At 46.3% G+C, this 23548-nt stretch overlaps 1 protein-coding gene across 1 annotated transcript in view; it reads right to left on the bottom strand.

Annotated features, from left to right (window-relative positions):
• The window catches only part of LOC146796559 (cytochrome P450 3A21-like), a 426463-nt gene that overhangs the window by 17125 nt on the left and 385790 nt on the right, over window positions 1-23548 (bottom strand). The window contains exon 12 of the mRNA XM_085629195.1: window positions 6452-6614. Within this exon, the coding sequence (XP_085485321.1) occupies window positions 6452-6614 (163 nt within the window). The remainder of the gene's footprint in view (window positions 1-6451; window positions 6615-23548) is intronic.

The following is a 23548-nucleotide window of genomic DNA, read 5'->3' as shown; positions in this document are numbered from 1 at the left end:
GCAGGATGTCCACTTTGGGAACTTTGATGCCAATCTCAAAACTTTTTTAACCACTGATGCCAGCATCAGGGGTCTGGGTGCTGTTACAAATAGTTGAAAAAGAAGAAAGAGTGGTCACTTTTGCCTGAAGGGCACTCAGAGGTGCAGAGGAACACTTCTTGTGTATTGAAAGGGAGGCTTTGAGTATATTCTGGGCGGTGAGGCATTTCAAGTTTTATTAATGGGGTATTCCTTTTCTGGTGAGGACTGATCATCGGCCTCTAGTTCAAGTTTTTTCTTGACACCATAGTGATCACTTGACTCCTTGACTCAAGCGCTGGGGTGAAGGATTTGAAGAATTCAATTTTCAGGTACAGTACCTTCCGGGGTTGGTGAATAAATCAGCTGATTATTTGTCACAGTTGCCGCTGCAGTACAAACAGAGTGATGTGGATGTTGAGGGTGTGAATTTAGTCATGGAACCGACTTTGTTGGTGGAGGAGTAGTACAAGGGCATGGAAGAAGATCTTTTGTTTTCTGTCCTCAAATCTTTTATCATAAAAGGATGGCCAGAGTATAAGTCACTGGATCAAAACCTTATTGGTCAGTAGGGAATGAACTGGCGTTTTGTCAAGGGAATCTTATGAGAGGTGACAGAGTTGTTCCTCCATGTGGTCTGAGAGACAGAGTAATTAATCTTGGTCATTATGGACACCTTGGAAGGAGCCTCAGAAAAGCTTGTGTGAGGGAAAGGTACTGGTGGCCAATCATAGACTGGATGGTTGAGAAGGTGGTTAAGAAATGTCATCTTTGTGCGACTAATGACAAATCCCATGTCAAAAATTGTGCTCTGTTGTCCCTGGTCATTGTTATGGAGGAAATTTGGTCTAAGTTGGGATTGGATATCATGGGCCTTTTTGACTTGATGCCAGCGGCTGAGAGGTTTGTGCTTCTTTTAGTGAACTACACCTCCAAGTGGGTAGAGACTAGATGTGTAAATGTGATCAATACCAGGACTGTGCTTGAGCTTCTTAATGATGTTTTTTTTTAATGAGTGAGGGTGTGCCAAAATATTTAGTGACTGACAATGGGGTGCAATTTTTGTCACAGGAGATACAAGAGTTCCTTAATGATCTAGGAATTGTACATCAGATAATGGCTCTTTATGCACTGCAGGCCAATTGCTTACGGAGAGGATGAATAGAGTGGCCAAAGTTGTGCACCAAGGGCGCTAGAAACTAGAGTGTCCATTAGGAGTGTGTTGAGGGAGAGATGATGGGCACATGGTACTGATCCTAATCTTGTCACGTAAAGGTCTGCTTCCGAGGTATTAAGGGGTAGAATGGCTAATTCCAAGTTGAATTGAGTATGGTTGCCTATCGAAGGAATGAGTGAAGATGATGGTGAAGTGAGAAGGGACAGGATTAGGTTCTACCAACTGAAATATAAATGGAGGTATGATGTGAAGAAGCTGGTCAGAGATACGAAATGGAATGTGGGGGATCAGGTTTTTGTGAAGAAGCCGAAGCAAAGGAGGAAGGGGACATCTGGATTCATGGGCCCTTTCTCCATTATTGCTATAAAGAAGAATGTGGTGACGGTGACCACTGGTGGTACGTGGAGCATGTCCAGGCTTGTCAAGTACGCATGTGGTTCACCTAGCATCTCAGCTTATGGTATGGATGGAGATTGTCCTGATGTGTCGTGAAACCTTCTCCATTAATATGTAGGAGGGTACCTGTAAGGTTTGATGATTATGTTATACAGTGATATGCTGTCCTTTTTACTGTTGTTTGCCTATGCTTTTAAGTTTCCGATTCTCCATTTTGTTAATTACATTTTCTGCTATTGTATTGTGCAAGGGGAATGTATTATAATGTTCTTGCACCTTTAAGGTCACCAGCTCATGCCAGGAATGTTAGTTTTGTCGCCATGGTAAAGGTTCAATTGGAGACAGTTATTTGGTCCTGGCTGTGCTGGCGAGCTCAGATGTTAGTGGTGCTGAACTGGAAAATAAAGGTTTCCAACTACTGTTCATGTCTACATTTTATTAATTACCTTACAGACTCTACCACGCTGGTCACTGAGATGAGAAAAGGAAGTTTTCTGTTAACCTTTGGGTTCAACGCCTTGTACAGTCAGACTATTTTGTTAATTTCAAAGCCACAACTGGAATATGTTTTTCATGGTACGCCCATAATATGTAAAGGCATATTGCATTACTAATATCAAGTTTCCCTCCACTCCTTATATTTATGAATAATATGATGTTCTCTGGTAACCGAAAGATTTGCATAAAACATGATTACTGGGAAAACAGACAGAATTTAAGAACCTGTCCACCTTTGAAATATTGGTGAAAATAGATGCTTAAAGGAGCACGAAAGTGCCAAATTTGCATTTTTAGAAATATTTGTTTTCTATATGTTCATTGTTTCTGATACCGTTTACATGTGTAAGTCAGACTTATTGGTGCAAATGGCTCAATTTACGAGTGCAAGGTATTCGCAAAAGTTGGCCTGCACTCATGAGCTGCATTCCACAATAGTGCACAATGTGTGTAAGTACATCCAACTCAAGAATTGAGGAGTGAGTGGTCTAGGCAAATTGCATGAGAACATCTATTTTCTAGGTGAAAGTGGAAAAAGCACCCTTAATGCTGGTGTGGAGTTTTCTCTAAAAGGGAAAATGTTTCACTGCGCCAGGGCAATCACATTTCACCAGGCATAATTGCACAATGTGTACAAATAAACAAGCAAAAATATTTCCACACTTCGGAAAAAAGGAATTCACAAAACATTTTGAGGAGTCGGTATGGAATCCTGCAACTCTCAATCAATCAATCAATCAATCATAACACTTGTATAGCGCGCTACTCACCCGGCAGGGTCTCAAGGTGCTTGGGGGAAGGGGTCTGCTATTGCTCGAACAGCCAGGTCTTGAGTTGTCTCCTGAAGGCGAGATGGTCCTGGGTCAGCCGAAGATGGATGGGGAGGGAGTTCCATGTCTTGGCCGCCAGGTAGGAGAAGGATCTGCCACCAGCAGTGGCTCTTCGGATGCGTTGTACGGCGGCGAAGGCGAGGCTTGTCGAACGTAGCTGGTGGGTGGGCATGTAGAAGATCAGGCGGTCGTTGAGGTACTTGGGGCCCAGGTCGTGGAGAGATTTGTGGGCGTGGGTGAGGAGCCTGAACGTGATCCTCTTGCTGATGGGGAGCCAGTGCAGGTCCTTCAGGTGGCCGGAGATGTGGCTGCGTCGGGGGATGTTCAGGATGAGTCGGGCGGAGGCGTTCTGGATGCGTTGGAGTCTTTTCTGTAGCTTGGCTTTTGGTTCCTGCATAGAGGGCGTTTCCGTAGTCCAGTCAGCTGGTGACGAGTGCCTGGGTGACCGTCTTCCTGGTTTCGGTCGGGATCCATCGGAAGATCTTGCGGAGCATGCGTAGGGTGTTGAAGCATGATGAGGAGACGGCGTTGACTTGTCTGGTCATCGAGGGGGAGGAGTCCAGGATGAAGCCCAGGGTGCGTGCGTGGTCTGTTGGCTTGGGGGTGGCGCCCAGAGTGGGGGGCCACCAGGAGTCGTCCCAGGCGGAGGGCGATGGTCCCAGGACGAGGACTTCCGTCTTGTCTGAGTTCAGTTTCAGGCGGCTGTTCTTCATCCATTCGGCGACGTCTTTCATCCCTTCATGTAGGTTCGTTCTGGCGGTGGCGGGGTCTCTGGTGAGGGAGAGGATCATTTGGGTGTCGTCGGCGTAGGAGATGATGTTAAGGTTGTGCTGGCGTGCGATGGCTGCAAGAGGTCTCATGTAGATGTTGAAGAGGGTGGGGCTGAGGGATGATCCTTGCGGAACACCGCAGATGACTTCGGTGGCCTCGGATCGAAACGGGGGGAGGCGGACTCTCTGTGTTCTTCCGGTGTGGAATGAGATGATCCACTCCAGTGCCTTCTCTTGGATACCGATGTTGCTGAGGCGTTGAACTAGGGTGCGGTGGCAGACGGTGTCGAACGCTGCAGAGAGGTCCAGGAGGATGAGGGCCGCTGTTTCCCCATTGTCGAGCAGGGTTCTGATGTCATCGGTGGCTGCGATGAGGGTGGTCTCGGTGCTGTGGTTGGCTCGAAAACCAGACTGCGAGGGGTCGAGGGATCCGTTCGTCTCGAGGAAGGCTGCAAGCTGTCTGTTGACGGTCTTCTCGATGACTTTGGCAGGGAAGGGGAGGAGCGAGATGGGGCGAAAGTTCTTGAGGTCGGTAGGGTCCGCTGTTGGTTTCTTTAGTAGGGCGCTGAGCTCGGCGTGCTTCCAGCTCTCCGGGAAGGTGGCGGTGTTGAAGGAGGCGTTGATGATGTCCCGTAGTTGGGGTGCGATGATGGAGTCGGCTTTGTTGAAGACGTGGTGGGGGCAGGGGTCGGTCGGAGATCCGGAGTGGATGGTGTTCATCGTGCGGGCTGTGTCTTCGGTGGTCACCGTGGTCCAGGAGCAGAGGGTGGTGATGGAGGTCGTTGGTTCGGCGGTTGGGTGCGTTGATGGTGCGCCGAAGCTGTTGTGGATGTCGGCGATCTTGCGGTGGAAGAACGAGGCGAGAGAGTCGCAGAGGTCTTGTGAGGGAGTGATGTCATTGTTGCCGGTGCTGGGGTTGGAGAACTCCTTGACGATGCTGAAGAGTTCCTTGCTGTCGTGGGTGTTGTTGTCCAGTCGTTCCTTCAGTGATTTCTTCTTGGTGGTGCGGATAAGCTGGTGGTGCTTGCGGGTGGCGTGTTTGAGGGCGGTCATGTTGTCTGTGGTCTGGTCGAGGAGCCAGGCTTTCTCGAGTGTGCGGCAGTTTTTCTTGGAGTGCTTGAGTTCGTCAGTGAACCAGGAGGCTTTCTTGCTTCTGGGCCTGCTGGTAGGGTTCTTTAGTGGCGCGATGTCATCGGCGCAGTCGGTCAGCCACTTCGTGAGGTTGCGTGCTGCTTCGGTGGGGGTCCGTTGTTCTGGCGGGTGGGTTCTGACTGAGGGAGGTGGTGAGCTGTTCGGTGGTGATCTTGCTCCAGCTCCTGTGGGGAGCCTGTTGCGGTTGGTGGTGGGTCGTGGTTCTTTTGAAGCTGAAGTGGACGCAGCTGTGGTTGGTCCAGTGAAGTCCTGTGGAGTGGCTGAAGGTGATGTGCTTGCTGGATGAGAAGACTGGATCAAGCGTGTGGCCGGCGTAGTGGGTGGGGGTGTTGACCAGTTGCTTGAGTCCGAGGTTGGCGAGGTTGTCCAGCAGGGTGGTGGTGTTGCGGTCGTTGTTGTTCTCCAGGTGGAAGTTGAGGTCCCCGAGGAGGATGTAGTCGGAGGAGGGGAGGGCGTGCGGGCTGATGAAGTCGGCGATGTCTTCGCTGAATTGTGTGCGGGGTCCTGGGGGTCTGTAGATGAGGGTGCCTCTGAGGGTGGTCTTGGGGTCGGTGTGGATCCGGAAGTGAAGATGTTCGGCTGCCGTGAGGGTGTCGTCGGAGTTGGTCGTGATGCAGATGGTGTTCTTGTGGACGATGTGGATGCCTCCTCCAGTCTGGTTGACGCGGTCCTTCCGGGTGATCTTGTATCCGTCCAGAATGGCGATGGCGATGTCGGGCGCTGAGGAGGTGTTCATCCAGGTTTCTGTTAGGAAGGCGACGTCTGGAGATGTGGTGTCGAGGAGGTTCCAGAGTTCCACGGCATGTCTGTGGACGGAGCGGGTGTTGAGCAGGATGCACATCAGGTGGTTACTGCTGGTGATCGTCTTGGCGGGTGCGGTGCAGGTCCGGATGCTGGAGAAGTTGCAGGATCGGCAGCAGAAAGGTCCGTGGGTGCGTCTCGGGGTGGCTCGGTAGCATCCGGAGGTTCGGCCGGTGTTGAGTGCGTTGAGTGTTGCGGCGTCGTAGGTCCGGCGGATGGGATGGCCTCTGCGGGGGCCAGGGGTTCTGGCGCTGGGCGCGGTCCAGGCGCGGACGGGCGCAGACGGGCTTGCCTTTGGCGCACCTTCGGCGCACAATCGGCGCGCCCGCTGCGCGTGACCGCTGCGCGTGCGCGGGGGCGTCATAAGAAGGGAGCCGGGAGGGAGGGTCTGCTGGGTGGCGGGAGCGGGGGGACCAATCGGCTGGCGGGGGCGGGGCCGCAGGGAGGCAGCGGCGGGAAAAGCGGGAAAGACGAGTGCGGGCGGCTCAGCGGCGGCTGGGTCGCCTGCAGCGGCGAAACAACACAGGAAGTAGGCGGCAGAGCTGTGGGAGCAGCAGCAGGAGGAGCGTGGGGGCGGCCCGGCCTAGGAAGGCACAGTGGTCGCTCAGATTCCCAGGCATGCATTAGGAAACCTTTAGTATTCCAATACGTTGTAACTTTTCACCCATGTGAGGCCACAGACCTGTGGCTGCAGATGTTCAATTCAATTTGTGAATTGGGCCCATAGCACACAAGCTGAGTGAGTCATTTTTTCAGCAGACTAGTCCACACAGAAGAAAGCCATGCTATAGTAAAATTTTGTTCCTCACCGGTGTTTCTTTGCAGATCTGGAAGCTGAAGTTTTGCAGCAGGCTAACTATTCCAACCTTCACATTGAGAAGAGCAAACCTCATTCCAATGCAGTTCCTGGGTCCACTTCCAAAGGGAAGGAAGGTGTATGGCTCCTGAGTGTCTTTGTTCTCCTTACTGAACCTGGAAAAAAAATGAGATGAAAGAGTGAAACCCACCGTGAGATCCTATTAAAGAGAACAATATATATATATATATATTCACTAAAAAAAACATAGGTTTCAGGGGCGTTATAGTTAGCTGGACATTTCCCTCGTACAAAACGCTAGAAATTCCCCCGTTATAGTTAGTTCAGCTAACTATAACTCGCGCCCCCGCAATGCACTGCTGATGACGTCACATATTACATCACTCATGACATGGTCAGTGACATCACTGATGACATCACTGATGGCATCTCAAATGACATCACTGATGACGTCATTCAGTGAGTCTGTGTTTCTGTAAAGTTTAAATATGTTTAATATATATAGGGAAAGGCCTATGGAAGAATGAGTGGGTGTATAAGTGTATGAATGGATGATTTTGTAGGTGCGTGACTGACTCTATAAGTGAGTCATTAAACGTATCTTACTGCAGACTAGTGACTAAACTGTGTGAATGTCTGTATCTGTCTGTCTGTTGGTGTATAAGTGGCTGCATGGTTTTGTGAATAGCTATATGAGTGTCTATATGGGTTATTGCTTGGTTGTCTGAGTATCTGTATGGGTGCCTGAGTGTTTGTGTGGGTGGGGTGTGTGTGACTCTGTGCATAGATGTGTGAGTGGGTGATTCTATGAGTGCATGGTTTTAAGAGTGCATCTGTAATGGACTGTATGGTTGGGTGAGTGTATGTATGGGTGTGTTAGTGATTGAATGTATATCTCAGTGGTACATGTGTGAGTAACTACATATGTGAAAGGCAGTATATATGTGTGTAAGAGTATATAACTGGCTATATGTGAGAGTGTGTGGTTGTGAGAGTGGCTGTATGAATGAGTGTGTGCTTGTATCAGTAATTGTATAAAAGCTTAAGAATGTGGTACTATTTTTATGAGTAAGTGAACTTGTGTGTGTATAATTGTATAGGTGAGTAAATGGGAGTGTGATTAATTATTTGCATGACTGACTAGGTGTCTGAGTACCTCTATGGATGATTAGCGGTGTGTGAGTGTCTATATAGGTGTATACATGAATATGATAGTCCTGTACTAAGTGACTGTAAGTATGAGTGACTGTACAGGTGAGTGAGTGGATGTGTGTGTAGACCTAAGAGTCAATGAGTGGGTATGTAGTTATTGGTATTGGAGTATCTCTGGTTTTGAGAATTGCCGTCTGAAATTTTGAGTCGGTGTATCAAAGGTTATATTAGGGTGTGAGAAGATGCACTAATTTATCACATGGATGATGTCATCAGTGATGTCATGAGTGATGTCATTTGAGATGCCATCAGTGATGTCACCAGTGATGTCACTGACCATGTCATGAGTGATGTACTATGTGATGTCATCAGCAGTGTATTGCGGGGGCGCGAGTTATAGTTAGCTGAACTAACTATAACGGGGGAAATTCTAGGGTTTTGTACGAGGGAAATGTCCAGCTAACTATAACGCCCCTGAAACCTATGGTTTTTTAGTGAATTTCTAAGGTTTTTTAAATGCCAATTCCTAATTATAACGTGCATGAAACCTATGGTTTTTTCACTGAATTTCAAAGATTTTTTAAATGCTAATTCCTATCTATAACTTATCTCTAAAGCTATGATGTTTAATGATTTTCATTGGATTTCGAAATTTTTCTATTTCAGTGTCAATTCCTTTAATTATGTTTTTTTAAATACTTTTTTATCAACTTATTTTTTTCAAATAATTCTTTTAAAAATTAAAAAATAGTATTTGTTTTTATTGGGTTTATTAACGAAAAATAGTAAAAAAATTTAAAAATATTTTTTAAAATATTTTTTAAACTATATTTTCAAAACTGTTTTTTTTTTCCATTTTTTTTGGATTCGCGCACCCAACGTGTTAGGAACTGCGCACCCTAAGCAAAAGAAATCGAGCACCCAACGCGTTAGGATGCACGACTCCTAATTTTACCGTAAAAAAAAAAATAGCCCCTATCACTAATTTTTATTATCCCCGGGGACCCCATCCTCCAGGGCTTATAAAAAAACATTAGGGACCGTGGGGGGAGCCCCAACGCCCCCACGGTTCCAGCCGGCTCTCCGCGTCCTTCATCCTGACATGCAGCTCCCCGTGTGGAAAAGCAATATCGTTAGGATTTTGAAAGAGAGAGCTCTTTCAAAATCCTAATGAAGTTTGCTATGGGGGGGCGGGAGACTCCCGCCCTCTCATAGCAAACAACAGTGTCCTGGGGGTGGGCACCCCAGGACACTGTAGGAGCCGGCCCTGGGGGGTGGCGGTCTCCAGGGCCCTCGCGGGCTCTAATAGGGGGGCCACGCAGCCCCCTTCCCCCATTTATTTGTAAAGATTTTTCCCCCGGGATTTGGCCCACCCGGGGGCTAATTATTAACGAAGCGCGGAAGTCCGCGCTTTGTTTTTTTTTTTCTTTTTCGGCCGGATCCGCGCACCCTGCGCGCATTCGCCGTAAAAAAAAAAAAAGGGGGCCCCAGGGGGTCCTTCTGGGACCCCCTAAGCAACACTAGAGGGTCAGAGTATTTCTACCCTGCCCCCTTTACATCTTTCACACACTTATTTCCCTTACTTAATCAGCCTCGCTTCTACCGAGGCACAAAATGGCTGCCAACAGTTCCTGTTTTCGAATGTAGACAGACACTTAACAGCCAATTAGCATTCAGCGCGTGATCGGGAGGGTGCGTGCTCGGTTCGCACAGGGTGCACTTAGGGTGCGGGGAGGGTGCGCGGATCCTCCGAGGCCATAGATATATCTATCTTTTTAGTCTAATTTTCTCAGGAACTACTGAACGGATTTACACCATTTATGCAAAAGGCACGAGTCTGAACTGAGGACTACCTCTTTGCCATATTTGGTGTAATTCCGTTCAGCAGTTCGGGCTGTAGCTGCGTCAACAGGTCCTATGGGAAATTGGATGGGGAAAACGCGTTTTGGGACCCCCCTTTTTTCTCGGCCCCCGCTTGATGAATCACCACGAAACTTTCAAGATAGGAGCGGACGGGAGCTGGCCAAAGGTTTGTAAAATTTCGTGAAGATTCGTCAACCTGTGCCAGACTTATTGGGAATAGAATGTTGCGGATTTCTTATGGAAAATAGGTCCTAACTATAACTACCTACTGGCGACCGCCAGTAGGTAATATATATATATATGTGTATATATATATATATATATATATATATATATATATATATATATATATATATATATATATATATATATCACAACACCTGTACCTCCTTGCGGCGAACACGAAAGGTAACGTCCCACACGAAAGTTTGTATTTCACAGGTGAATTTATTTTCACATTATATCACTCCTCACTCCTCACGACGCGTTTCGGGCATCCAGTGCCCTTGATCACATATATATATATATATATATATATATATATATATATATATATATATATATATATATATATATATATATATATATATATATAATATATAAATATATATATTATAAATATGCCAAATGCAGTTGCTCGCAACATTGAAGGTGCCACACACTGTCGTTGTTTCAATCCTTTATTTGCAGCATTCTCAGGGCACGTGGCATCACAGGTTCCAGCTTAAAATATGGCCAATGTTCCAAACGCGTTTCGGGTGCGCTTCCACCCTTCATCAATGGTTATGGCTTTTATGGAGATGAGGCAGCAGATGTTCACATTGCACTCGCAATGGTTTTGTAGTCCCGCCCATGTGGGCATGCACAACTGTGCATCATGGTTATATATATATATTATATATATCTTCTCTACCAGAATGTTTTTAATGTACAGCCCTACTAAAATACATATAGAAAAATATAGACTTACTACTCTTAACTCCACCTATGTATCTTGCAGTGGTGGTCCGTAAAGGTGAGTGCGGTGGGGCTGGCCTGGGGGGATAAAAGTGACATACGATGGAATAAGGAGTATAAAATAAATAAATAATTAAAACCACGCACCTTGCGCTTGCCGCGTCGCCGAGTTGGCGATGCGGCGAGCGCAAGGTAAGTTGTTTTAATTATTTATTTATTTTATATTCCTTATCCCGTCATATGTTACTTTCACCCCTCCCACCCCGCCCGCCCACCGTGCTTACCTGCATGGACCAACTGGTATCATTTAACAAGGACAGTTAAAGATGTATGTACAAAGCATTACAAGAAGGAATACAGGCTGATTTATACGCCCTCCGCGCCCTACGGAATCTCTATTTATTAGAGCCCTTTATGGTTTCCCGCTGAGGATTCGTCGTATACGTACCCTGAGCTCTAATTCCAATTCTATCCAGTTCCAGCTGCCGCTTCAATGGCTCCCCACAGCCGATGCTTATAATTGACACGGCCCTCGAGCTCCACCCTTCAGATCTACTCAGACGTTATTGCCTCCAGTCCCTAGAAACACCGATTGACCACAGTGTACGGCTCCTCCATTCTCCCAGCACCGCTTTACTATGCCAACCCGGTCCTGATGATGATCCTAAGTTACTGGATCGAAACACCGTCGACCTGTCAGCGTAACTGATGGCGCATCTCTCATGTGGTTCTATGAATAACTGACGATTAATTACTAATTTGAAAACTTCTAACTAGAACCCTTGATTTCACTGTACATTTCTTCACTTCACTCCACTTCGCGCCGTTCCTAGCTGATTTCACATTGTCACTTGCGTCGCCTCACCATTGTGTCACGAACACACTTGAGCACCAAGTACAATTCGGGTTGTTTACGCAAATTCATTTTTGCTTGCAGTGCTGTTACAACTGTAATTTTGTCCATTTTATTTATGTTCCTGTATCCTTGCCATTCCCTTTTGCTAAATACATGATGCTATGTGCATATTTTCCAAAGTTAACTGACTGAGAGTCTCTCCTTCCTTCTTGTAATGCTTTGTTCATACATCTGTAACTGTCCTTGTTAAATGATACCAGTTGAGAATTTCTTGTTGTCCTTTGCACATTTACCCTATTCTCAACAAGGTTTATGGGTTTTTGCTCCTGTTGGTTTATACAAAATACCTGCATGGACCGCCACTAACATCTTTTTTTTTTTTTTTTTTTTGCGAAAACCTTTATTGCACATAAAAAACTCCATACAAACATGGGCCTACAACCACCAGGGCCGGCCGCTAATATATACAAGTTCGACAACATCAAGGAAGCAATAGGCCCCCTGGGGCTCAGCCGAATTAACAAAATACTGAGTGCACCTCAGAGGTTATCAGGATACATAAATTTTAGAAATACAAACAAAGAAAGAAAAATAAAATAACACCAAAAAGCAAGGCGGAAACCATCGAAAAAGGGGCGTCTAACCACGGCCGGGGGCGCCACTGACATCTTGACACTTTACTTCGATTTTATACCTACCTATATTTGCATAGGACAATAACATTTGTGTACATGCTATGTTGATATACTACCCAATAAAAGTTTTTATGTGCATTTCAGTACACAAAAGCATGGACCCTACACTTGCTCTATTTAGAAATAACATAATAAGCCATGCTGTCCCTCAAATACACAAAAACGTAATTTTTACTTAGGAAAGTAGATCTCCTCTACTTTCCACTGTCTGCATGCTAACCCAAATCTTTCTTCTTTTAACTTTCCAATCTGAGCCAACCTGCTAGCATTTGGCCAAGACCCAGAAATTTGTGAAAAGGCAGCGACAGAGATAAAATAAAATGGAGCTGCTGAGGAAAAAGAGGATAGTTTGGACAGATAGTAATAGTGAGCACTGCTGGGGTGCAAGAGAGGGGGCAGCATCTTGGACAACGGAGAAGGGAGCACAATGAAGAGCCAGAAGAGCTGGGTATAGATCAGTGATGGTTTAAGAGAGAAAGAGAGGTTTTAGACCGGTGAAGTAGTAGGGAGTAGGTCCTATTTATGAGAAAGAGGGCAAATGACAACAGCAGGCAATGCTGAACAGAGATAGCAAGGTCTGACCGGCCTTTTATTCCACCTGGCATTTCCTTGGTGGGGTGGAGTCCTTGGAGGTAGGTTTAGGTTTTGAAAGCCCAGGTGCCTCTGATACTTTTCCCAGCTCCCCAAGATTAATAGCAGCAGGCAGTGAAGGGTTCAAGATGGAGAAAGAGATGGAGGGAGGGGGAAGGTAGGGAAAGAACGTCCAGAGAGGGGTAAGAGAGGGATGAGAGAGAGAGAGAGGATGGATGGATGGATAGAGAGAGATTACAAGAGGAGATGAAGGCAGCAAGGCTTGTTTGAGCAATATCTTGAGGAAGCCTTTGGTTCCCAAGTCTGACCCTTAAAGATAGACTGAGAAGAGGGAGGGGGGATTCTAGAATTCCAGAGACTACTGAGAATGCAACATAAAATTCAGATGAGAGAGAAGGGGAAACAGGTGAATGTGATTGGAAAGTAAGGCTTGTAGGGAGAAAACAGCGAGGATTAAAGTTGAGACAATAGAACCTGCTGGACAGTGACAGACATGAGTAATGAAAATATAGCAGGGTTACTGAGAAAACAGGTACACACATTGGAAATGCAGCAATAGTGGAATTAAGCGAGGGACAGAGTGAGAAAAGGTAGGAAACATCACATCTTCTGAGAAGGGCTCTAGTGTGTGTTAGAGACAAGAGAAAAGAAGTGAGAAAAGGAGCGGCTGATGAGATACAATGAGGAAAAAGTAGCTTTTGTCCAGAGATAGAGTGTGGGTCAACGCAACTGCTAGGGAAAGCAGTACAGAACTGACCCATGGTGACTAGTAATCTTTTAAAATGGTGTATGTACCCACTCTGGACTGTGATCTTTTAAACAGGCGTACGTACATACGCACTTTGGATTGTGATCTTTTAAAGAGGCGTACCTGCATACTGGATCTGCATTGTGATCTTCTAAAGTGGCCCACTCTGGATGGTGACCCTACCCAAAAGTATCGTAGGTCTATCTATCCAAGAAATGTTTATGATAATGAAATTGAAATTGAAAGAGTGCATTTTCAGCACATTTTTCCTATGACACTAGCAGCATAGGATAGGACAATGTGAGAGCAAATCACCAGTCTGCCAAGTGACAATGGACACATTTTTTTCACTACAGTCTTAGTATAGTGGAGGAGATCCAGAGTCGAATATGTGAACCTTTTACATCTTTACTGTGGTGTTTTGCTGAAATATTTTGGCAGGATTCACAAATGATACCTTTTTAAACACTACCCACAGATATCAATTGAAACGTTTGACTGTTTGGTGAAAGCACATTTTAAGTAGAATATAACTAAGAAAGTATATACTAATGGATATTGAAAATGCAAATGAAATGCACGAGACTGTGGAGTTGGGAAGATTGCTTTTGTGCACTTTATAAAAGTTTATAATAAACTTTGCAAATTACACATAGTTTTTGAAGATTTTCGCCCAGGAGTCATGCTTGTAAAACTCATGACTTGCGTAATGATAGATTCCACATATGTCCTAAATTGACATTACAAAATGGCCTGGGCATGGCGACTACCCAGCAAGATGGTTGTTCTTGTTTGGACTCGACTCAACAACCTTTGATTTCTTGATAAGAGCAATAAGAAAAAAGCTAGGATTGATTTGAATGAAGCTGTGTCTGCACAGGACAAGGAAAGATGCTATGTTGTAACTTCTGGCTTACAGTAACATGTATTTGTACATCTCACAATCTACAAACCCTGAGGAGGAGTGCAGAGACAGCTCCAGTTACTTTATATCCCTGGATCAAAAGACGAACCTGTGATTAAGAAGGTTGAAGATGCTCTTCAGGGAGACCTTGGAATGCAGGAGTGACAGTAGTCAGGCCTGGCACAGGTGCATGCAGCAGACTGGACTCAGAGATCCAGGGGTGATGGCTGTGCCTCAGAGACTAGTGTCATCTTAAGGATTTTGGGGCCCTGAGCAAGACATTTTAGGGGCCCCGATAAGGAAAACATTTGAATTTATTATGGATTTCCTGCTAATTCAAGCTAGCATGATGCCAAACAATACTAATTTATATGTTAGGCTTTAACAGGATCACAGAAAATTAGTTGAAAAATGTCTTGCCTGAGACCTCAGAACTTCTTAAGATGACACTGGGCAGAGAGACTGAGTCAGAGGTATAGGAAGGTAGAGAGGGAGAGAGTTCTAGAGATAGAAATAGAATATACAAGGGCCAAATAGTTCATTTTCCCAGTGTGCCCCTTAGAAGGGGGGCCCTGGGCAACAGCCACTTTGCCCATAGATTAAAACATCTCTGTCAGAGACAAGTTGCCAACATGCTAGATGGGAAGAGCATGCTTCAAGCTAAAAACATTCCAGTGCAAGGGCTATGGTGGGGTCACCAGTTAAGGACAGCAAGTAGGGGTGGAAAGGGGCACACATCCCCTAACTTGTGAAATGTCATAGGGCGAGCATGGATTCAGGAAACTAAACATAGAGTCCATGCTGTAGCCTTCTTGGGCTCGGTTGCGGCAGACCTAGGATTTGATGCAATAGCCGGTTAAGGCTCAGGGGTAGACAGCCACTCTTTGCATCAGGCACAGCACTGTAAATGGCTACCCATATAATTAGCTGCTGATATATGTGCATCAAACTAGGCCTGAATAATTTATTCATTAAAATGCAACTGAACCCTATATTTATACTGCCAAATATACATCTCATATTGAGCAACCCATAAATACAAGTGAAAGATCACCTCCTGTGGCCGTACAACTTTGGATAGAGGAGCCTTTAAAAGCACCAGCACCATTCTCATAGGATGTACAAAGATACTGTGATTGTGCGATAGTATAGCATACAAAGGAGTAGAGACACCATAAAACAATATAAAAAGGATGAGACAGCTTACCGTTTCCCTCATTATTTAGGCTGTAATGTTGAAGGCCACTGAACAGGGTAAGGTGGTTTGCAGTCAACTAACTAGTGACATTGACAAAGCAAGGTACAAGCATTGACAGCATGGTGTCATGGAGACTTTGTAGCATGGCAATAATATGTTTATTATCAGCGTAATTAAAACAAGCTAGAAGAATTGTATTATGTCTGGAGGAGAACTAAGGAGGTGAACTCAAGTATTTGGGCATGCAGGATGAAGTACATGGTGGTTGGGAGATAGTGTAGAATATATTTGCCATAAAAGAGTATTTATAAGGAAAAGATTTGCCATGAATACCCATATCATGATAACTGGTCATTAGTGTTGCATAATGGACTGCATCAAATGCAGCAGAGGTCATATTAAAAAATTGCTACTGAATTGCGAGATATGTTTCTGATTTGCCCCATCTAAACCTATGTGAATGAATGAATGAATACGTTTATTGAGTAATTACTTAAAATCATTACAATATAAAGTTAAAAACATATATCATAGATTAAAAACCGAATCAAGCTTTAAAATCGTACTAACGAAAGGGTATATACACAGCCTTTGCTGACTGTGTACTTAGCAGATAAAGATTAAAGTATCAATAGTGTCCATTTGTTGAGACCCTAAGGAAAAGTAGTCCTTGCAGAGGGGGGTTCTGTTCTGATGGAGCATGTCAAACTAATTAGTCACTGTCTCCGTGAGCCATTTGTTTTGTTCAAGAGTGAACAAGCATGGTAAATGAATTTGCCAAAATTGGCTATATTCTTCACTGTATCCAGGGTGTAGAGCTGGCAGATGGGATCCTTTGCTGTGCGAGTGCCCAGTAGGAGGAGTGTGGGTCTGAGGTAGATTCGGCAGGCTTGCCGTAGAGCCGGGCAACATAGGAGTATATGTGCCAGGGACTCCATTCTATAGTTGCATAGACGACACTCTGTGATATCTGTGAGTGCTTTCCATGTTGAATATAATTCTTTTATGGGAAGCGGATGTAGTCTTGCGGCTAAGATCTGATATAATGCCTGACTCCCAACGGCATGCGTGAGGTGGCACTTGGTTGTTTGTAGATCTTGTGGAAGGCACAGAGTTTTATGGAAGTCCCTGGCAGCTAGGGATTTCATGTCCAGTTTGCGGGAGCAAAAATGCAATTAATTTAATGGCAGCTGTGAGAAGTTGGCCTGATGTATGATGTCACTAGTTCTAGTGTACACCTTATGTCAGTCCAAACAACCCTTATGGTGATTGGTTGTAAAGTCAACCTTATAGACCAGCTATCCTAGTGGTAGCATGGACAAGAGCAGTCTTAGGCTAAACTCTGAATGGCATGTGAAGCCAGCTGTGATACCATATATAATCCCTTGAATACCAAATGAAAGGACACCACAACAGATATATATATAAAATAAAGTGTATTTATTCTAGTCAAACCCTCAGCACTCTTTATGAGATTAGAGGTAAGTACAACACAGTCTTATTCAAGCATACATTAAGTCACACAGGTAAGTAATACAGTTAGGCCCCAGGGGCCACGCAAACCATATACTAAGTAAGTGGTATAAGGACCACTGTCACGGAAATAGGATAGGCCTAGGCCTAGGGAATCGCTGGGGCTACACTACACTAGCAACAGTTAGGAAGTGGGAGGCCCACGGGATTCAGGTGCAGAGTGGAAACACTCACGCGTAATGCGTAAAAGTCAATAGAATCACTAGCAGTTAGAAATAAGCAGTTTTAGGACACTTCTGGTATAGCTAGAAAGTCGAGACTCGGAAACTAGACCCTAGGATAGTCAATACCCTGGTGAGCACCGAAGTACCCAAGTTACCTAGCCCACGGGCTGCGGGTGCATAGGTGTGAACTTGCGTCGGGTTTCGTCGTGGACTTCTATGGATGCCTGAAGGAAAGTTGCTGACAGGCAGTCAGTGAAGAGTGTCCGGTGGATCCCAAGGCTGGGATCAAGAAGAGAGGAGACCTGCAAGCAGAAGGGACAGAGTCAAGGTCACTAGCCAGTGACCACGTGGAACCAGGAAGGAACCAGGCGATGTCGTGAAGATTGCAGGTGAAGGTGAAACTTGTCGCTGCAGCCACGAGGACCAGGGAATGTCGAGGATGACCAGGACCAGGAGGCGAGCTGTCCCACAAAGGCTCTTGCTGTCGGCGGTGTCGAAGTTGGACTAGGACTCACCAAGCCTTGGCAAGCCTTGGCAAGCGGAACCCACGAAGAACGGAGGACTTGCTTCTGGTGCAGACCAGGAAGGTCTGGGGTGCTTCTCTTTTTCAAGGAAGCGGGAGCCAGTCTGGAGGAGCCAAACCAGCAGTGAAGATTTCTGGATGCGTCGTCACAAAGGCCACTAGCCAACGGGCAAGCAACCGGACAGACGCGGCAAGCAGGAAAATGCAGAAGGGCCCCACGCAGGACTCGTGGAGTGTGGGGGGCTGATCTTCGGTGCAGATGGTGCTTGGGGTTGGGGCTTCTCAATCCCCGGTGCACAACTTCGAGGGTGCCTCAGAAGCTGCGCTGGAAGATACTCGCCACTTTTCCCAGGTAGCCGGTCCCACGTCTCTCGTCGCCTCCACGGATCTCAGCTCGGCTGTGGATGTGGATCAGGGTCGGAGAAGTCTGGAAGTCAAGGCTCTGGTCAGGCTCTGCTGTCGGTCCCTCGTAGAACTTTAGCAAAGCAAAGGGTAGTCTCTTGATGGTGCCTGTTTGCACAGGGTAGCCACTCCTTGGCCACAAGGGAGATTCTTCAGTCTTCTTCTTTCGTCGAATGTCGAAGGTCCAGAGTTTCTGTTCAAGTTGCAGGTTCAGGATAATATAATCTCCTGGGGCCCAGCTACCACTCTTATCCAAATCTGGGGGGCTGGGTTACCTGCTAGGTCACGCCTTATGGGTGGGACCTGGGAGGGGGGCGGTTACACCCCCTTCCCTTTGTCCAGTTTCGCGCCAGGACTGGGGCTGGAGAGCCCCAGCACCGGTTTGAACTGGACTATGCACGGGACACCTTGTGTGCCCCAGGCATGTCTCATTCTTTTCATCCCTCCCTGCCCCAATACACTAAGGCCTGCCTGGGGTGGTGCTCGCACCTCCCAAGGCAGGAAACCTATTGTCCAAGCCTCCCTTGCCAGGATCACTCCCAGCAGCAGGAGGTCAGACTCGTGTCTGTGGCAGCAGCATCCATTTTGTGATGCTGAGGCTTTGGTGAGAGTTAAACAGCAAAGTAGGATTTTAACATGTCTCTCCCTCTAGAAGGGAGGAATAATATCCTCATCACCAGAAATGGTATGGGGGTATTATTCCAAAGTGTTAGACACCTTACACGACATGTTTTGATAAAGCCAAACCATAGTTGCCATAACCGTTTAAGATTATAAGGCACTTTAAGAGTATATGGTAGGCTATATCATAGAACAGCTATAAGGACATGGTTCCGAAAGCTGCAGACAGGCTCAGCTCATGCTAGAGCACCATCTCACATGTTACCAAGCACTCTGCCTCCAGGATTGTTAAGGCCTGCCATAGGAGTGGCTGATAGGTACACATGTGTCTACATATAAGGTAGATATAGATATACTATATCTAAGCAAGGGGTGATTACACGACCTTGCCCCAGCTGAGTGATCAGCCAGTTGTGTCTGATGGGAAGGCCAGACCAGGGGTGGCATAATACATGCTGCAGCCCCTGGGAGGCCTAGGGTACACCTATGCCCTGGGTACCTAGGGTACACTGTACAGGGTCCAATAAGGTGATCCTTACCAATTGGGAATGTACCTAGGGTACATGGAGTCCATTTTAAAGAGAGAGCAGACAGCCTGAGACCCTGAATGGCAGGATCTCAGGCCAACTAAGTCGAAAAACCAGCTAGACACTAGGCAAAACGTTGGGGGTAACCATAGTCAGATATCCACCTTCCTACAGCAGCGTAGTCGATTATACTCAGGTCAATATTCTCAATGGCTAGTTGCAATAGCTCCTTTGCTGCCGAAAGTTTAATGGACCGGGTATTGTTAGGTTTTGTGAAAATGTTTTTTATGACGGCCTTCATGGAGTTAGCTGGGGCCATAGTTGCCCAGTGGTAGTATTTTGCTAAGGTGGCCAGTTCTAATTTTTGTTGTATAAGGTCAAACTCAAAGCATATCAAGGTGTTTCTTGTGGATGCAGGCCAGCAATATATTTTTTTATATGCTGCGCATTGAATTTTCTCCAGGTCTGCTGCGAGCATTCCCAGGAATGCCTGTAGCGCATAGTTGAGTGACGGTAGGAGTTTAGCCCGCAGAACCCTTCGAATGACCGTAGTTGTTGGGCTGTCTGGAGTGGCATGCAGCTTGTAAAGGGAGTGCATGACGATCTTTCCTTTCAGACACAGTTTTTGTAGATGGAGCGAAGGGAGGCCAGTCTCGCCTAGCAAGCCGCCTAGGTAGTTGTAACTTTGCTCACAGTCCAGGCTCAAAGTACCCAAGCTTCACATAATGAGCTTTTTCTTTGGGTAGCTTCCTAAGATCACAGTTTTAGATTTACTCACATTAGCTGTCAGCTCATTTTTGATGTTGTATTCAGATAGGGCATTGAGAGCTTTTTGGAGGCCTGTTCTTGTGTGGTCCAGAAGAACTAGGTTGTCAGCGTACTGCTTTAAATGGATTTTTTTGCCTCCGATTTTTGGGATGGCAAGAGAAGCCCCTTGCAGTGCTGGAGCCATATTGGCACTGTACAGGTTGAATGGTAGCGGTACCAAAACACAGCCCTGCTTTAGCCCCTGGTCAGTGGCGATTTTTTTTGTAGCCGACTCCGTGGAAAGTTTTAGCCTTACCCAGGTTCCCGAGTACAATGATATAATTGCTCTCAGTAGGCTTGGGCTGATATTCCACCCCACCAGTTTCCACCAGAGGTTGTTTCTGTCAATCCCATCGAAGGCTGCTGAGTAATCAATGAAGCATGCGAAAACTTGGGGTAGATATGATAGGACTGTGATGTTGTCAGCAGTAGAGCCCCCTGGCCTGAACCCGGTCTGATAGAATGGCAGGCGGCGTTCTGAGTAAACCCAGTCCGCTAGTTCCTGGAAAAGGGTGCTTGCGTATGCCTTCCCCTTGATGTCCAGCAGAGCGATCATCCGGTAGTTCCTGGGGTAGGTGTTTGCACCTTTTTTAAAAATAGATTGCAGCAGTGAACCCCTCCAAGAGTCTGACACCTCCTCTATAAGCCTGCATTCTACATACAACAAGATTTGTAGACCAGAAGTTGATGTCCTCCCTAAAGAGGGAGTTGGGCAGGCCATTAGGGCCTGGCGCTCAATTTTTCCGGATCCTTTTTAAAACAGTGCGGAGAGCGGCCACGCTTGAGGCTGTATATTCCACAGAGGGCATGGGGCGGTCAGTTCTGGCAATTTCTGGTTTGCTCTTCGTGTGTTGACCCTTTACATGTGTTGATTTCTGATTGCCAATGTCTATTGACTTCACATGCGCTTCCTATTGAATTCCCTCAGTTAAAGGATTCATGGATTGGATTATTTAAGTAATCCCAAAATTGTTTGGCCTTATTTGGTGCCAGGAGGTCGAAAATCACTATCCATTTCTCCTTGAAGTCTTCTTGTTTTAGGTTCCAAACTAGATGCTTATGAGCCTTTCTTGCAAGTTGAAGATGCTTCTTAGAGGCTTCAGTTCCAATTTATTTGTATGCCCTTTTGTTTTCTTTTTAATTGCTGTGCACTTTGTTTGATCTGTGGAGCTGAGCCTGGAATATGAGTTCCCGTCCCTGTTTTGATGCGGGGAAGACTTCCATGAAGTAGCGTGGCCAATTCTGGTGTGAGATATTCCCATTCCCCTATGATGTCTGGAACAGTGGTCCTCGTTGTCCAGCCAGCCCATGTGGATTTCCACGAGTCGAATTTATTAATGGTGGTTTGCACCCATTTGATTCTCATCATGAGTCTATGCTGTTCCTCACTGTTTGAGTGCCCAGGGTGGCTAAGAAAGTTTCTGTTCCAGTTGATGCGCATACAGGTCTGGTCCCACTGTCGCTATCAGTGCCTACCGTGAGTGTGCCTTGCATTTTTGTAGGTGAGGAGGCATCGATTGCCTTTGAGGCACTCGACATCCTGACTTTTGGTGCCAGGGATACACTCTGCAAAGATTGAATCCCGGCTCTGTACCCAGCTGTACAAATCGTATGTCTTTGGATTAATAGGCCGGGTCGTTGCTCCCCCAGATGCGCCTGCGTGTGATGGCATATCTTCAGAGGTGGATTTAGATTTCTGCTTTAGTCTTGCTACTAGGAGGCGTGTACTTTTGTTTTTTCATTGGGGTAGTGATGCCCTTGTCCTGGTCCTAAGTACGTGTGGCGGTGGGGGACCGAGGACAGTTAGAAGAGTTCCGCATCTCAGAGTGGATTCTGGAGTTTAGGAGGTATCTGTACCAGAAGCTCGTTTGCACCTGGTCCTCTTAGGCATCCAACCATATTTAGGCACCTGCTTTAACCTACTTTAACTATACCGGGATTACCCCAGGGTAAACTCGGTAGAAAGGGTGGACATAGCCATCACATGGCAGAGATTTTGCTATTTACGCAGTGGGTTGCGGACGGTGTCCGGCTGCCCTGCCTTAATGTTTTGCGGCGAGCTTTTGCTAGCTGGTAGGCTTACTGTATAGCTGTAGCATGACTGCGCCTACCTATTGGTTTTATTGTTACCTTTGAGATTCCTCTGCAGCCTTCTGGGCAGACTTGCTGCTTGGACACCAGGCTGCTGGACAAAAGGCCGGTGGAAATGGCCCAAGCCATCTGAGTGGATGTTCCTTGAAATCCCTAAAGTCTGGTCCGGTCCAAAACTGGGCCAACCCGCCCCGGTCTCTCTCTCTCTCTATCTCAGCCCGCCAGTTCTGTTTTGCAGGGTTTGGGTGGAGGGGGGGGGCAACAAGGAGGCTCACGAGGTGTAAACAAGGTGCAGCGTGGAGGTGCAGCGTGGGGTCCTGGAGGTCCCTTAAAGTCTCTGTTTGGGCCCTACTATCAAGCAGGGCAAGGGGAAGCGGGCCACAGAACGAGCAGTTGGGGCAGCAGTTGGGGTAGCAGGCTAGGAGCGGTTGCGCCGACCCGCAAGCCACACTGGCCTAGTGCCGGCCGACTCCGTGAGTTCAGACGGAGCCGTAGCTCTAGCCTTCACTACAGCTGCCACCCCCTACTACTGTCGACTGCACAGCTGTCAAACTGCAGACTGCCAAACGCGTCTCCCGCGCTCGAGGGTAGAAGGAGTCACAGGTGCAGGCTATGGCTGCAGACTCGCCGAACACGGCATTGAAACTTATGTGGACAAATACTTTTTTGAAAGTTTTGTAAAGAGGAAATTCTCAATCAACCCTGTTTAAGAGCCTCAGTCTTCTCTAGCATCATTATTGAGGGTGCCAGACTCTTCCTCTCAACAATATTCTCACTGATACATGAAGGCGGAAATACAAAGGCCAATTTCAGTGAGCTCGAATCTGCTGGATTGAAAGTGGAAGAAAGTTTAACTACTCAAACTCCAAAATTGTTATGAGGTGTTTGAATACATCATTTGTTGGAGTTGGAGGAAAATACAAAAATCACTGATGAGACAACTTCAACACGGTACTACGAGTATATCTCCAGTAGACTATAATGAATTTTACAAACGTCTCAGTACTAAGCACATGTGTCAGTTTTGCATTAAGAAAAAAGCTGAAGTGGGTGATAGCTGATCTTCCACATTTATTTTTAAAGAAATCTTTCTTGCATTGGAAATAATAGGACCTTAAGAAATACATGCAGCAAGTTAATACTATATTAAGGAAAATAACAATGACCAAATCTCGACTGCCACTGCTCCACATTCAGAATTTTTACAGCTGCAAAGGGGGAGCAGATGTTTTTTGTTTTGCTCTGATATTTGTGATGAGAGTTTTTAATGGCTCAGGAACCTTTCCAGAAACAAAGATGAGGTTAGGGCAGCAGGAGAAAATGCACATTTCTTGGAAACTACTAATGTACAAAGTAGTCAAAGCCAATCCCACTCTCAAATGCTTCACTTTTTCTTTTTAAAATGTGTATTTATATCTTCTTTGGCCCTGATTGCAACTTGCGCAGTACTGTCCGGG

Source organism: Triturus cristatus, chromosome 10, assembly GCF_964204655.1.
Source record: "Triturus cristatus chromosome 10, aTriCri1.1, whole genome shotgun sequence".
Taxonomy (NCBI): Eukaryota; Metazoa; Chordata; class Amphibia; order Caudata; family Salamandridae; genus Triturus; species Triturus cristatus.
This window is presented reverse-complemented; position numbering and strand designations above follow the sequence as displayed.